Source organism: Gouania willdenowi, chromosome 24 (genome assembly GCF_900634775.1).
Source record: "Gouania willdenowi chromosome 24, fGouWil2.1, whole genome shotgun sequence".
In the NCBI taxonomy this organism is placed as follows: Eukaryota; Metazoa; Chordata; class Actinopteri; order Blenniiformes; family Gobiesocidae; genus Gouania; species Gouania willdenowi.
Window position 1 is genome coordinate 21,158,474 of NC_041066.1, and position 15,769 is coordinate 21,174,242.

General features: G+C 39.3%; 1 protein-coding gene across 1 annotated transcript; it reads left to right on the top strand.

Annotated features, from left to right (window-relative positions):
* The first annotated feature begins 424 nt into the window (after positions 1-424).
* tdrd6a (tudor domain containing 6a) lies at positions 425-15,273 on the top strand. Its single transcript, XM_028440363.1, has 18 exons — positions 425-700; positions 4,521-10,023; positions 10,117-10,190; positions 10,262-10,342; positions 10,432-10,483; positions 11,481-11,557; positions 12,486-12,540; positions 12,667-12,747; positions 12,811-12,875; positions 12,965-13,039; positions 13,116-13,134; positions 13,258-13,322; positions 13,431-13,479; positions 13,959-14,011; positions 14,086-14,149; positions 14,234-14,295; positions 14,597-14,646; positions 14,838-15,273. Exons 2-18 carry the CDS (start codon positions 4,572-4,574, stop codon positions 14,869-14,871), a joined length of 6,408 nt encoding a protein of 2,135 aa, XP_028296164.1. The 5' UTR covers positions 425-700; positions 4,521-4,571; the 3' UTR covers positions 14,872-15,273.
* Positions 15,274-15,769: the final 496 nt, after the last annotated feature.

The window sequence follows — 15,769 nt, forward strand, 5'->3', positions numbered from 1 at the left end:
TAATTGTTAAAAAAATGACATTTATTATTATGTTTTTGTAGATTAAAAAACTGGCTATAGACAAAAAAAAAAAAAAAAAAAAAAAAAAAAAAGACTTTTGTTTTATAAAATCAATCCAAAGCTGTTATTATGGGAATCATTCTGCCATCCAGTTTTTGTATTTTATTAAATCAATTTACTTTGATTAAAGAGTAAATATCAACACAAAAAGTTCAATCGAAGCGTGAATTTTAAATTGTAAGAAAAATTCATAATTTAAGAATGAGTATGTTTCTTTACAAAATATATACAATAATATTACATTATTATATACATATATTTTTTAAATATACATTAGCATCATATATGAGGTTAAAAAAAGAAAGGAAGTAAAACTAGTTTTTTTTAAAAAAGAAGGAAAAAACCGGGTTCCGGTGATGGCTCGTGTGAGGTGTTACTGGCTCGTTAACGGTTGGCGGTGGTTAGTTGGTCATTGATCTCCGCGAAGTTTTCTCTCTTCGTCTCAGTTTGAATAGCAGAATAATACGATCTTCCATCGGAGTGCTGCTCTAAAATCATCCCAGTAACACTCTGTTTCCAGGGGATATTGTGAAGGGCAGTGGGGCCGCGCTTTCGGAGGAGAATCCCCGAAGCTGGCGTTAGCTTAACGCGGCTAGTGAGGCAGACTTTGGTCGCTGTCCGTCTGCGGAGCGGCTTTTGGGTGAGTAAACTTCACCAAAAAAAGTTAATATTATATTACTATATTATTGTCTCCCAAGTTATTATTATATTATTGTTTTTGTGTGATAACGTATTGTACACATTTACCGTGCTAATCAGCTCGAGCTGCACCTGTTCTGCTTATTCATTCCATATGCTAGCTAGCTAGCTAGCTAGCACATGGAAACTAACCTAAGTATCAGTCAATCAGAAATAGGTGTCAACAGTATTTTATTGCATCAATCATTTATTTTTTTACGAGGCGTGATTTTTCATTTTTACACCAAGGATGGATACAGTTTGTACGAGAATAAGTAAAGTAGAAAACAAGGTATAAGCTAATTTATATTTTAAAAGAGAGAGAAAGTAAGTAGAAGCTAACTGACGCCACGCGGAATAAAAGGCGTCTATGTGAGCAATTATAGCCATTAATAATGATGTGGCAGGTATGATAACTAATTGAAAAAAATCAATAACTGACTGAATGTGCTGTTTGTGTTTACCCCAATTTCAATGTTGAATCGTCTGATTAAAGGTTTTAATTTAATTCAACATATTTTTTTAAAAAAGGTATTTTTATTATTATTTTATTAATAATGTTCAATAATTACTTGTGATAATCTATGATTTTAACCTTACTTGTAATTTATGTTATATGCGGGGCAATGAAATGTGCTTTATATGATTTAAAAGTGCATATGTTTACACAAAACAAAATAGTTGAACCAAGAAGCACAGAATTTAAAAAATATTTAGACACTTACATTTCTCAAATTTATCAGTCGGGATGTCCGATACAAATTTTTTCATTGAAAATGCAGGTTGATTATTGACCAAAATCGACCCAATACAATATCTGCACATATCAATTTGTACATACTTTATATCCATATTTTGTAGAATATTGCAAGTTGATATGCAATTGTTTCGCATTAAGCATTAAAACAACAATCTGTGTCATAATCAAAAATATCAGACTTATACATAAATTGTTCTTATAGAATAGGCTCAATGTTAAGAAAAAAGCAAATGAAGCACAAATTAATATGAAACACGGTTTATCTATTTTTATTAGAGTTGTAAACTTACTAAATACTCCTGGGAAATCTGTCAGTCAGATGGATGAAAGCATGACTTAATTTTATTTTAAGGATCTACCGATGTGGTTCTGTTTTCTTTATAAGACGGATACTTATGTCTCCTCACTAATTAATCATTCAGCATTAGTAGATTGATCAGTAACCAATGGGTTACATGCATTTCAAGCTTAAACATAGGAATATTCTACAATTTAATATATAAAGAAAAATAGTAGAATTAAAAATAATGTATTATGTTTGAGATATTAGACCGATATCTTATTACATTGTAGGATCGGGAAACTGTTTATTTTTTACTCAACCAGTGACAAACATTTTAGCAGTCAAGAACTCAAAAGTAAATGCAGTAAAAGCTAATTCAAAAAAGGAGAGGTTTTAAATTGGATTTTTAAAAAGGTTTACATTTGGTGCTGATTTGAGTTCCACTGCAATTTTTTCATTTCTATATAGCATAACAACTAAAATCTGCTTTACTATGTTTGGTTTGAGGTGCTCCACTATCATTGGTCTTGTGGCAATGACGCACTGGTGATGACATAATCCAAGATGGCGGCGGCCCGGACTCCAGACAAGACTATTTAATAAGAGACTTAAAAGACATGGATATAATGAAAAGAGTGGATGGACGGAAGCATAAACATGCGGACTTTCACACGGACACACACAGACCTCACTAAACGGAACATGCTTCACCGGACGGCGGAAGCCCTATTAAACTGTGTAAAACAATAACCAGGAATAAATATGTTCTCCCTGGTAAAGATAGTAGCTCTAACAACTGGTACAATGATAAACTCTGTGATATTACAGCCTGAGCATGCAGTACTGGGCAGAATTCACTCTGTCGCAAGTCTGATAGAGCAGAGCGACTGGCCATGTAATGAATTAGCTCACCACTAGAGGACAGTCTTACATTATTGATCCGTGATCCGCACGGATCTCTCTCCACGGTTTGGCACGCACGTGGTCCGCGGATTGGTTGACGGGGGAAAAAAAAAGTTTTTATAATGATCCACGCATCGTTAGTAATGCCTCGATGAAGCCTGTTCCGTTTGTGATGTCTGTGTGTGTGTGTTTGTGTATAACTTTGTTTGTGTGTGTGTATAACTTTGTGCGTGCGCGTGACAGAGTGAGTGTACCCGCGCATGTATGGTAAGCGCTCCTAGTCCTGTATCTGTGTGTGATTGCGTGAGAGTTGGAGAGACAGAGACAGACACACACAAGGAGGGAGGGAGAAAGGAAGGAACAGCTCTGTGTGCGCCTGCGTAATAAGTCTGTGTGAATGTCATCATGGCATAAAGCCTTCGTACATCCATGTCTTTTAAGGCTCTTATTAAATAAATAGTGGCTCTATTGTAAGAATTATAAACTCAGGTCTGCTTTCTTTTCCTCCTTTCATTCTTTTTTGATGATGTGGGCATAGGCTAGTTTTTAATTCACTCTCCATGTTTAAAAAAATAATTTTTTTTCTCATACACTTACATGTTTAAAGAATGAAGGTGTCATGCCTTATATTGCACTTTAATTTGTTTTTATGTTTCAAAATTTTATTTAAGCATTGGATCGGTACCTCAAGTTAAATGTTGTTTGTATTTAATGAGCAGAAAAATGTTGTACAAAGTGTTCTACAAAATAAATGCAGAGCAAAGTTAATTCTTTTTTGTTCCTGCAAATCTGAAAAATGATCCGATCCTTGATACGATCCGAACCGTGAGTTTTTTTACCCTTTGCACCACTAGCATGGAAGCTGCTGATCTATTTATATTCTAGTTTTCAATGTTGTGACGCTGTTTTTAATTTTTTATCCACGTACCTCCCGTGTCCGCGTACCCCACTTTGGGAACCTAGGATGTAGCGGATGCTCTCAGTCTCACAGCTTCTCTCTCTGGTTACAGGATGTTTGTGATCATGAAGCCTGTCATTGTTTGATGTTTTCTGATGAAATGAGAAATATAGTATAGCATGAGTACGTATTATAACACAATTTATAACAACTCAATAATTAACCCTTTTTATTTACAGTGTTAGGTTAAGGCAAGTTAGTGTATGGTTGTGTTTTGCTGTTTGGGCTACTAACACACACACTCACACGCACGCGCGCACAAACATTTGTGTGCACCCACACTAGCATTGGGCTAGTTACCAGCCGGACGCAAGTGTGGGTGTGCACACTAGCATCAGGCTGGTGTGTGCACCCAACGGTACGTTTCGTCTCTTCCAAACAGAACAAATGCAGAATGTTGTAGTGACTTACCTGCTGTTGAGCTCCTTTACTACTTTGGCCGAACTTTGTTCTCCTCCTTCGCTCTTCATCTAACTTTGCTCTCCGTTTAAAAAAAAAAAAAAAAAAAAAATTATTTAACGAAAACTTTATTGACAATGCTCTGCAGTTGAAGGCTGCACGTCATGGTCAGTGACGCATTATTCGCACAACGCCACAAATCAGTGATGAAATTCGTCGCCAACATTTTTAATAATTGATTTTTTTTTTATCGATTTTATCGATTCGTTGTTGCAGTCCTAAACGTTTATGCTTCAAAGAATAAATTAACAGGCGACAGCTTGTTTTGCCGATTTCTTTATCACTACATATATTTAATGCACATCAATGTATAGTGCTTTGAGTGTCTATGAAAAACATTATTTTTTATTATTTTTAACTCTAAGTAAAAATGTCATAGCAACTGGAAATATTCATTTGATGTTTGTACTTTTTTCTAGACAAAATCCAACCTTTACACAAAAGTGACATGGGTCAATGAAACTGCCAACATGTCTTCAATTCATGGACTTCCACTACGAGGATCAGATGCCAAAGTTCTCCTTACACGTGTCCACATCCATCCCCTTTCCATGCTTGTGGAATTCTGGGGGAAATTTAGCCTTGAGAAGACAGAACAATTCGAGTGTCTCGCCAAAGACATCCAGTCTCCTGGAAAGCCATTTCAATTCTTGGATGGAGTTCCTGGTGACCAGTGCTTGGTCCAGATAGATAACGTATGGTACAGATGTCGCATTGTCTCAGGTACCGGCTCTAACTACAGCGTCTTTCTCATTGACAAAGGAATTACATGCCACAGTGCCACAGATAAGCTAGCATGGGGTAGGAAGGAACATTTTCTTCTGCCGCCAGAAGTAGAGTTTTGTGTGCTGGCAAATGTGTTGCCTGTTTCACTGGAAAACAAGTGGTCTCCTGTTGCCCTGGACTTTTTGAGATCTCTTCCTGGAAAATGTGTTAATGCACATGTTCAAGAGGTGTTGGTGCAACAGAGAATATTTGTCCTGCATGTCCCTTGCTTATCCAAACAGATGTATGAAATGGGATTTGCCAAAAAGCTGTCGCCAGAAAGTTTTCAAGGATTTCTACTGGCATCTTTGCAGTCCAAAAATAAAGCTGAACAGGCTGTAGCAGCCCTGCCACAAGCTAAAGAAGCAGATGAGCGTCTGCAAAAGCAACATGATTTTTTCTACCCTGAACTACCTGAAGAAACTGTTGAGACTGTTATTGTCACTGAAGTGGTGAATCCACAGATAATTTTCTGCCAGTTGAAGGTCTTCTCGCGAGAGTTGACTAAACTATCAGAACAGCTCAGGCGGATTTGCGAGGGCAGAGTGTCCACCTGTGTTATTGACTCTGAAATGATTGCGTCTCCATGTGCTGCAAGAGGACCTGATGGCCGCTGGTACCGCTCGGTTTTACAACAAGTGTTCCCGACCAATAAAGTAATGGAGGTACTGAATGTGGACTATGGAACAAAGCAGTTTGTTCAAATGAAAAACATCAGACCACTGGGAGGAGAGTTCTTTCGGATGCCAGTAGTCACTTACCTCTGCTCCCTTCATGGAGTCAGTGACAAAGGACTTGGATGGACCACCAGCCAAACGGAGTATCTCAGGTCGCTTCTCCTGTCCAAGACTGTGATTGCCAAATTTGAGTACCAGAGCGCTTCTGAAGGAGTTCATTTTGTGACTTTTTATGGAGATGATGACACAAACATCAACAACATGTTTAGTTTAAAGGAGAAATGTTTGCCACAGTCTGAAAAAATAATCCAGAACAATACAATCCAAAACAGTGGACTAAGCCAACAGGAATCATTGAAACACAGAAAAACACTGTCACACCCTCTTGAAATAAAACAAGTGACTGACACCCTGCCCATTCCCATTGTGGAGCTCTCTTTAAACTCCACTTACGTGGCAAGTGTTCAACACGTATCCAACCCATCTGAGTTTTGGATACAAATCCAAACCCATGCACAAGAGGTGGATAATCTGATGGATAGAATCTACCATCTGTACAAGGATTCTCCCAGTAAAGATGCTGTTAAAAACCCATCTGTTGGACTGTATTGTGCTGCTAAGTTAGAAAATGGTGACATTTACAGAGCTATTGTGGCTGAAGTTGGCGAGACGCAAGTCAAAGTATTCCTTGTTGATTATGGAAACTCAGAAGTTGTGGATAGAGTGAACATCAGACCCCTTCCTACAGCTTTCAAAATGCTACCCAGACAGGCCCTGAAATGCTCACTTAGTGGTGTGAAGCCAAAAGACAGAAAATGGAGTCAAAATGCATCTGACTTTTTCTACAATGTGGTCATGGATAAAACTCTAAATGCACTTATTACTGCAAAATATGATGATGGCTATGCAGTCCAGCTCTCAGAACCTCGTGCACAGGGAGAGCAAGATGTTAGTGCAATGATGTGTTCTCTTGATTTTGCTGAAAAGGCTGAGGTACAGAGGCAGTCCAAAAACAAAATAACTACGCAGAGTGATGTTATGCTTGTCACTCAGCACCCAGATGGCAGAATGTCCAGTGTGTCTGTAAACAGAGAAGTATCCTGTCCAAACAAAAACTTAACACACCTTGCCAAAAATGAAAAAAGAGTCACCACCTATAAAGAGCACATGTTCCCCATTGGAAGTGTTCTTGATGTAAATGTGTCCTTTATCAAAAGTCCAAATGACTTCTGGTGCCAGCTTGCACATAACGCTGGATATTTGAAGGTACTAATGCATGAGCTACAGGTTTTCTATGCTGACAGTGTCTTCGTGCCACCTATAGAAATGACTTGTGTTGTTCGCCACCCTAAAAATGGAAGATGGTACAGGGGGCTTGTGATTAACAAACATGAAACCCCTCATTTGGATGTGTTGCTTGTGGATTATGGTCAGACCAAGACGGTGTCTCTGTACGACCTACGGAAGATCCAACCTGAATTTCTTACTTTAAATGGTCAAGCTTTCAGATGCAGTTTGATGAATCCTGCAGTCCCCACATTGGCTGCAATTGAGTGGAATGAAGAGGCGACTGCCAGGTTCAAAAGTTTTGTGGAAACTGCTGCATCCAACTGTGTAATTTTGAAGTGCACCATTTTCGCTGTCATGTACAGTGAGCAGAAGATTATGTTCAACGTTGTGGATTTAGAAACTCCCTTTGAGAGTATCTGCACCACCATGGTCAGTCTCATCAAGAGTGCTCCTGAGAAAGCTCAAGGGCAATCACTTCGTCTAGACTCTTACTATTACTCAACACACAATGTCAAGACGGGCACCGAGGAACGGGTTACAGTGACCTGCGTGAACGACATTGGTCAGTTCTACTGCCAGCTGGAAAAGAACACTGAAGTGTTGAAGAGTCTACAGAAAAAAGTGAGCAATCTCTGCCATCAGCTTGAAAAGGAAAAGCTCCCCAAAATCTTTGGAACTTTATGCTTTGCACGGTACACAGATGGACAATGGTACAGAGGGCACATCAAAGCCACAAAGCCAGCCCTTGTGGTTCATTTTGTAGATTACGGTAATACAAATGAAGTGGCAAATTCGGACTTGCTTCCAGTCCCTAAAGAGGCGAGTGACATCATGTCAGTCCCTGTGCAGGCAGTTGTCTGTGGTCTCTCTGATGTCGGTGGTGATATTCCAACTAAGGCAGTCAGTTGGTTTGAGAATACTGTGACAGAAGTTAAATTTCGAGCTCTCATCGTGGGCAAGGAACCTGATGGAAAGTTGCTGGTAGAACTATATCAAGGAGACGTGCAGATCAATGCCAAAGTCAAAAAATTGTTTCAAATAAAAACGACAAAAGATGAGCAGGTTGTTTACCAAAGACAGAGACGTCCTGAAATTACAAAACCTTACCCCAAACAAGCTAATGGAGATCAGCTACAACCCATGAAGAGAAACAGTATCACTGCCTCAAAACCTCATCAAAAGAAAGATGAATGCAAATCTACTGATTCGGATCCTGCTCTCATGTCTAAAAATGAAATGGGCACTAAAAGTCAAAGCTTCAAGTCAGCAGTAACCAAGTTCTACACACCTCCACCTCAGAGGCAGTCAGGGGACAGCCTAAGCTTACCTAAATATCAGAATGATGACATGGAGGCAAAGCATCTGAAATCAAAGTCACCCATTTCAAGTCACCAGAAGGAAAACGAAGTAAAAAAACTTCCCAAATTGGCAGACCTACCCCCACAATCTATTGCAGCTGATATGGTTGCTGAAGTTTACGTCTCTCACTGCAACAGCCCCTTAAGTTTTTATGTGCAGTGCATCCGGGATGAGGCTGAACTATTTTCCCTCGTAGAAAAGCTCAACAATCCCCAAACAACCGCTGATGCGAATAAAATAGAAAATGTGCAGCCTGGAGATCTTGTCCAAGCAGAATTTGCAGATGACTCCTCATGGTATCGGGCAGTTGTCCAAGAAGTTCACGATAAAACAGAAGCTCTTGTGGAGTTTGTTGATTTTGGCAACACTGCAATGACATCATTCTCAAACTTGCGACGGCTTGATGAGTCCTTGTTGCGTTTGCCCTCCTACTGTACACATTGCATACTAAGTGGGGCTGTGTCTCTCAGAAAAGAGATCATTCTTGATCCAGATGTTGTTTCAGCTTTCAAAGAAGATATCAGTGGTTCTAGCGAAGAGAAGATTTTTCGATGTCGATTTATCAAGAATGTAGAAGCAATGTGGGAAGTCAGCCTTGAAGACTGTGGTGTGGATGTAGTGTGTAAAGTTCCTACACGCTTGTCTGAAGTCACGTCAGAGGATCTTGAGAAAGAGTCAGTTCAGATGTCAGAAAAAGTGCCTGTGAAGCCTCACTCTCTGCAGTACCATCAACAAGAGTTTTTGGAAGGTCAACAGTTACAAGTCTTCATTACTGCTATAAATGATGATCAGACATTTTGGTGTCAGTCAGCTAATTCAGAAAGGCTCAGTAAGATATCAAGTCTCGCTGAAGTTGGGAATAAAATAGATCATCAATGCATCATAAAAGGAGCCCTTTTATCGGGCAGCTCATGCATTGCCCTCTACTCAGAAGATCAACTCTGGTATCGGGCAGAGGTCATTGACACCAAAGAAGATGAGCTGAATGTTCTTTTTGTGGACTATGGGAACACCTCCCAAGTAAACATGGCAGATGTGAGAGAAATCTCTTCTGATATGATGGAAATTCCACAGCAGGCATTTTTGTGCTTTCTTGAAGGATTTGATCTTTCATGTGGGTCATGGGTCAGCAGTGCATACAATGAGTTGTCAACACTTCTAATGGATAAGTCATTAGAACTGACTGTCACTAAAGTCACTAAAGAGGAGGGAAAAATCAAGCTGGCTGTGCAGTTGGAATTTGAAGGAGTGGTCATAAATGAAACAATGAAAAGCTGGTGGAAGTGTTCACTGGTTGAACCTGAGCAACCACCCCCAGAGCAGGGCTCCAATGTGACCGAATCAGCAGGAGCTGACGAACCACAAGAAGAAGTGAAAAGTTCTGTAGGGCTTACCATCTCCGAAAGCAAAAACCATGATCAGCACAGAGTGGACACACCCAACAGCTCCAGATTAGTAGAAGTAGTGTCAATGTCATTGAATAGTTCAGACATCATTGTGAACCCAGAAGAATCAGAGAATCCTGAGGTTTCCACAGAGCTGCTGAAAGAAGAAACTGTGCCTGCTGATGAGGATGGGAAACTCACTGAAATGGCTGAAACCAGTGAAGTTCCTGTGGATGACAAAGATGGGCAAGAAGTGTTGAGTTCGGGCTCCAAAACATGTTTTAATGCTGATAATGAAAAGGAAAGTGAATCAATGGTGAATCCTGTAGAAAAGGAAGACTTCTATTCACCAGCGGAGGAACAGCCTCTCGAGACTGAAGTGTTTAATGAGGAACCTCAACATGAAGAGGTGAACAGTTCATCCGATTCATCTTCGAATATTTCAGGTAAACTATGCACTGGATTTCAATTGAAATATTGAAAAGACAAATCCTTGATATGTAGTGGAATAATTACCAATCCAAAAACTTGATTTTTAGGTCCTGCTGAGCAAGTGCATGGCAGAAAAGCTCTGAAGGATTGCCCTGTGAGTCGGATGACATCAGTGAGAATGGTAAGTTTAGATTTACTATTTACGTAAACTTTAATGGATAGATTAATGTCCTGGATGTTAATATTTATCAGGTTCCTTGTGAAGCCCTCACTCAAATAAACAAATTTAATTCACAAGAGGACTCGGATACAAACCTGGAAGTCCCTTCACAGGTATTAAACTAGTTATAAACTACACCGGTCATCTAGAATTTTGAGTTCCACTTCTTTAATTAATTGCCAATACCTGTTTACTCCAATAGATTCAGACTGAACCAATTCCACCAATAAATGTTCATTCTGCAGAGTTACTGGGTAAGTGTTTTTCACTTTTTTTCTACCACTCGCTGAGTAAAGATGTCCCCCCCGTGTTCACATCTTATACTTCCTTGCCATTTGCTTCTGATATTTTGATGTTAACTCACTCGGTGCCATTGACGAGTTAACTTGTCCCCAGCCTGTGAGCCACATAGCAAAATAATAGGTGACATGTAGGAGGTAGCAGCGCACCTTTGGATGAGAGATCATCCGTGCTCAGCAGAGCTCAGAGGGAGAGAGGAAAGGAGTTTACGAGACAGAAAATGGCGCTACGTACGAGAGTTGACGTTCCCAGCAGCGGACACTACCAGCGCATGTGTGGAACTCATGGATAATGTGGCGATGGTGAGATAAAACAATAAAAAAAACGGGGCAAGCAGTGACACTCTGCATGTCAGGGAGGAAGAGGAAGTTGCGTGTGTGCAGACTGACGGTAGAGAAAATTGGAGGAACGCCAAAATACAGTAAGAAATCCATTCAACTCTGACATAGATAGCAAAATAATAATTTTGCCATCAAAAGCCTTGTCTCAGTGGTTTTTTTTTTGTTTTATATAAGGAAACAATGTTCAGATGTTAGAGTTGTCACGAAAGCAAAAATTAGCTTTAAAGTCACTGACAGGGTTTTTTTGACAAATAGGCTTTTTTTAAAATGAAAGTAGAGGCTTCAATCTTTCAGAATCTGGTGTCAGATTTCAGATAGTCATAGTAGAAAATATTCTATGGGTCTTTAAAATCAGTCAAAATGCTCAAAAATGGCTGGTACTGAGGGGGGTGGAAAATCTGAAAATGGCTGGCACTGAATGAGTTAATCAAGTAAGGATGGACTTACACCACTTTTTCAGAATTATTAAAAATAGTTGTTTGAATTAATAAAATGAGTATAGATTTTCAGATTTGTGTAGTTACGGATCGTTATTTGGGAAATATGGTATATTCTTGATGTCTTAAAGGATTTCAATTGATATATAATGAGGGCCTGTTATTGTCCACAGATATTCTACAAGAGCAGGAACCTGAAGAAAGAAATGTGGCTCAGGATGAAGGAGCAGGTGTATCGGCAGCACCCGAGGTAACGATATATCAAGTACTCTGTTGGAGGAAACTTAGTACTAATTTTCCAATGTATGTTAGGAGTTTTAATAATGCATTCAAGGGCCTCATTTATCAAATATTAGGGATGTCCCGGGGGGGGGGGGACGCACACCAAAAATAAACAATCAAACACACAAAGAACAGTCTTACACTGTCATACCCTCACACTACCGTGGGAACAGCATTGTTCACTCTTTTCCCCGTTTACACCCACTCTTTCCCCAGCCAATCAACACTCAGAACACATGTAAACAAAGACACACATTGGCGGAGAAAGCTGCACGTAACCATGACGCCTTCACGGGACGCCATGGGAAATCTCAACATCAGTTAACTACTGAGTACAAACAAGTGGAACATAACCAGACTATAGAACCCAATCCGTTACAGCATTGCAGATCAGACTGGGCGGCCCGTGTGTGGAGTGCAGACCTGACTGAAGCACGCAATCATATTTATTCCCTGCACTCCAGTAGCAAGTGAGGAATGAGCAAAATCAGCAAATAATATTCAGTGAGTGTGAACGCTGAACAACAAAATGCAACACAACAACGCTGTCAATATCCCGTCCCACTACTAGCAGAAATCGCTTTAGAAATGATACCACAACAATATATCGAAGTGTTTTTGGGTTTATTTATATATATTGAAGCCCTACCCTAACCCGACACTAATGCGTTGCACCTCGGCCCGACGGACTCGTGCCTAATATCTAACTTCTACCATACGGTAGAGTCAGACTTACCATATCAGTGCGCACATTCTTACGCTACATTCTAAAAACATATACGTATATAAATCACGAAATTTGTGTGGAGTGCACTTCTTTCATGCTCCGTTTTGTGCATATGCAACAGTTTTAAACGTGGCCCCTGACGAATAATCAGACGTCTGCTTTGTTTCAGATAGAACTGATCTGTGAGAACAAGATGGCAGCCCATCAGGAGGAGGCCCTTGCAGGTTTGTTTGATTTCAAATCATTTGCGGGAACACGAGAGCAGAGCATCATGTCTTTGAAAATGGCAGTGGTTGTTTTTTTTAGAAATGATGTAGAAGAGTTGTTGATTTCTAGTTCTCTCTTTACAGATGTTGACGATGCTCCCACTGAGCTCCACCCTGACAATGATCCTCCTCCAGAGGAGACTCGACTGTCAGACATCTGCACAGGTATCCCCACTGTAGCCAGCAGGGGGAGCCTTCATATATTTAATGATCCTGTGTGTGATGCAGAATCAAAGGAATCCAGTGATGAATGTGAAGGCGACTGTCAGAGCAGTGAGACAGCAGAGGAAGTGGTGAATAAGATCGCTTTGGGTTTATTTTATAATACAATAAACACTCCAGTGATGGTTCTAATGTGGCTCCTCTTCACTTTGTCCTAAAGATTCCTCAGACTGAGGTAGATCTTGACCAACAGAAGGAAAAGCTTCTGGATGATTCTGCAGACGAATCAACTGAGGTGAACAGAATGCAGAACGTTCATAAAATCTTTTTTAATGGTGCAAAAATGTAATGGACATTTACTTTGATTACAGGTCAACAATGAACCACTTGGTAAGATATTTTAACACAAACCGGTCATGCATGATGCTTCCTGATGCTCTTAGCAAGTCATTCACATCTTCCTGAACATTATTAGTTTTCTAATGTAATACAAAGTATGTGTGTCATTGATAGAAACATCTGTAGTGAGCGTCAAACGGAGGGAAGAATTCGAAGAGGAAGATTCCATCTCAAATGAGGTTTTTAGGATTCATCAGAAATATTTTTGGACAATTCAAGGACATTAATTGTTTTTTCACTTTATAAAAAATCTGTGTGTGATTGTTGCTCTTTGTTGTTTTTTGTAGGATGACCAAAATCTTGAATCTGCCAGCTTTGATGAGCAAGACTTTTATGGTTGTCATTTTTATCAGTTCCATGACTGGAATGTTAAACAATTTCTTACAGCAGGGGTGACAAACAGATTTTAGTTTAAAGGCGAAATACTGACCAGTTTGATCTCAAGTGGTCTGCAAATTTTGGGTGGGAAAATGAGCAATTTCAACATTATTCTTCATTATAAATATATGTAAAGTAATGGAAGTTAGAGTTGGACAATTTTTATTCAATTATTTTATTATTATTTGTGTAATATGTGATGAAAAAACATGTGCCCTGCCAAATAATGTGGATATTTATTGAATCCATGTATTTCAAAGAGCTGAGATATCTACAACTGAATTACTTAGTGTTTTTACGCAATGATTCATGTTTTCTGTATTTTTGACTTCATCTTTCGGGCCGAATTTCATTCTCTAAAGGGCCGGTTTTGGCCCCCGGCCCTTGAGTTTAACACGTGTGACTTACAGTGTTGGTGTGTGTGTGTGTGTTTGCAGGTTCAGCTTCTGACACCGAAACCGTAGTTTGCAAATATGAAACTCCAGAAATGGTACTAAATGTTTAGGCTTTATTTTTTTAAACTTTTAAATGTAGATTACTAATTATTATTATTTTGCTGGATAGGTCCAACTAATGGATGAGGTCACTGGTCTTGTGGGTGACATCTCTTTGTCAGACTCCTGCCCAGGTATGACATCACTGTGCTTTGAGTCTGCTAGTGCCCTCATAGTTTAACGCATATCTTTTTAAAATTTATTTATTTTCACACAAGACCTTCTAGCAGATGCAGAGGACAGTGACCTGTTGGTTTCCACACTTCCTCAAGAAACTCCGGTAAGAACACATTCAGTGAGAAAGCTCTAATCATTAACCGTGAAGAGAATAGCACTGATTGTCTATTTAACAAGGTGAGTGTCCATATTTTCTAGGGAAATATTTCAGTGGAGTACAAATTACTACAGTTGTGTCATAAAGGTGCAGGGAAATGGTGAGCCCCTGCCAATATTGTGGAGTTTCATTGAATTTGTATATTTGATGGGACTGAGATATCTACAACTGGATTAGTTGTATAAGTCTTTCAGATTCTGATAAATGAAATTATAGTAGAATTGTAAACGTGTGTTTTCTTTTGCAGGAGTTGGATGACAGAGCGGTGACAGAGGAAATGTCTGCTGAGAACAGTTTGTGAGTCTAAGTTTTTGTCATTATTTTACACAGCAAGCAAATGATGCCTAATCAAGACATTGGCACATTTATAGATCATTTATTTCACTTTTATTTTGAAACTCTAGCATTTCTCTATGTTCATGTTTGTGGTGTTGGTAGTAACCATCATCTGGTAGCTGTATGTGATTTTCTTTTCCCCCCCCTTCTAGGGCTCCCACTGTCGCTGACGACTCACCTCTCTAAATCCCTCCTTCTACATTTTGAGCAGCTAGAAATATCGCTCATCTTTGTATTTTCACAGTGAAGTGTTGTGTTCAACACTTTTTTGTGTTCACTGGTTTTTCAGTTTTTGTTTGTTGCGAGTACTCAGTTTTGTTCTTTGTTAGCGTTGACCCAGCAGGTCGCTGTGGCTCGATAACTCACAGGTTTATTTCTTTGTTCCTATTTAAAACCAAAGCTACCACAGAGCACTTGTATTGTGCACGTTGTTCTGGTTTGTAGGTGCTTTCCCAGTGTGCAGAGAAGGGTAGATGTTATGGACCCAGTTCCAGTTCTTTGATTTCAGCGTGGAATGCTAGAAGCTCTTCTGTTTTTGCTTGTTTTTTTGGAAAAATAAAGATGATCGTCAGACTGGCGATGATTCAAGGTCGTTCTTCCATCTTTTTTTTTGAATAAGGAACATTTTATCTATTAGTTTGTGACCTACAGGCATTTCTTTGCAGTGTGTGGTCTGAAAATGTGGAAGTTATCCACATGGTGAGTTCCCTGTTGAGATAAGAGAATCATGTTCATTATAAAAGACATTAGAGACAGGAACAGGATGCAGCTCTACCAGTATGAGTACCATGGTTATTTCTCTTCTTATTAGAAAAACCTATGTGCCTTAAATGTGTGAAGGTGGGAAATCCACTCTGAAATGAAACACATCCCCAGTGAACTTAAGACTTTCTTTCATTATGTTTGGTGTTTGCAGGTATCTTTTGTTATTAATCATACAACAAATGAATTAATGCTGAATTAAATAGCGCTTTCCTTACAAATTATAATTCCAGTCATTTTAATTCCTTAAAATCGAAATTATCAGGACAGAGATGGCATATAAAAAAATATGTAAAATAATGAGAAGATTTGTAAAGGTTTC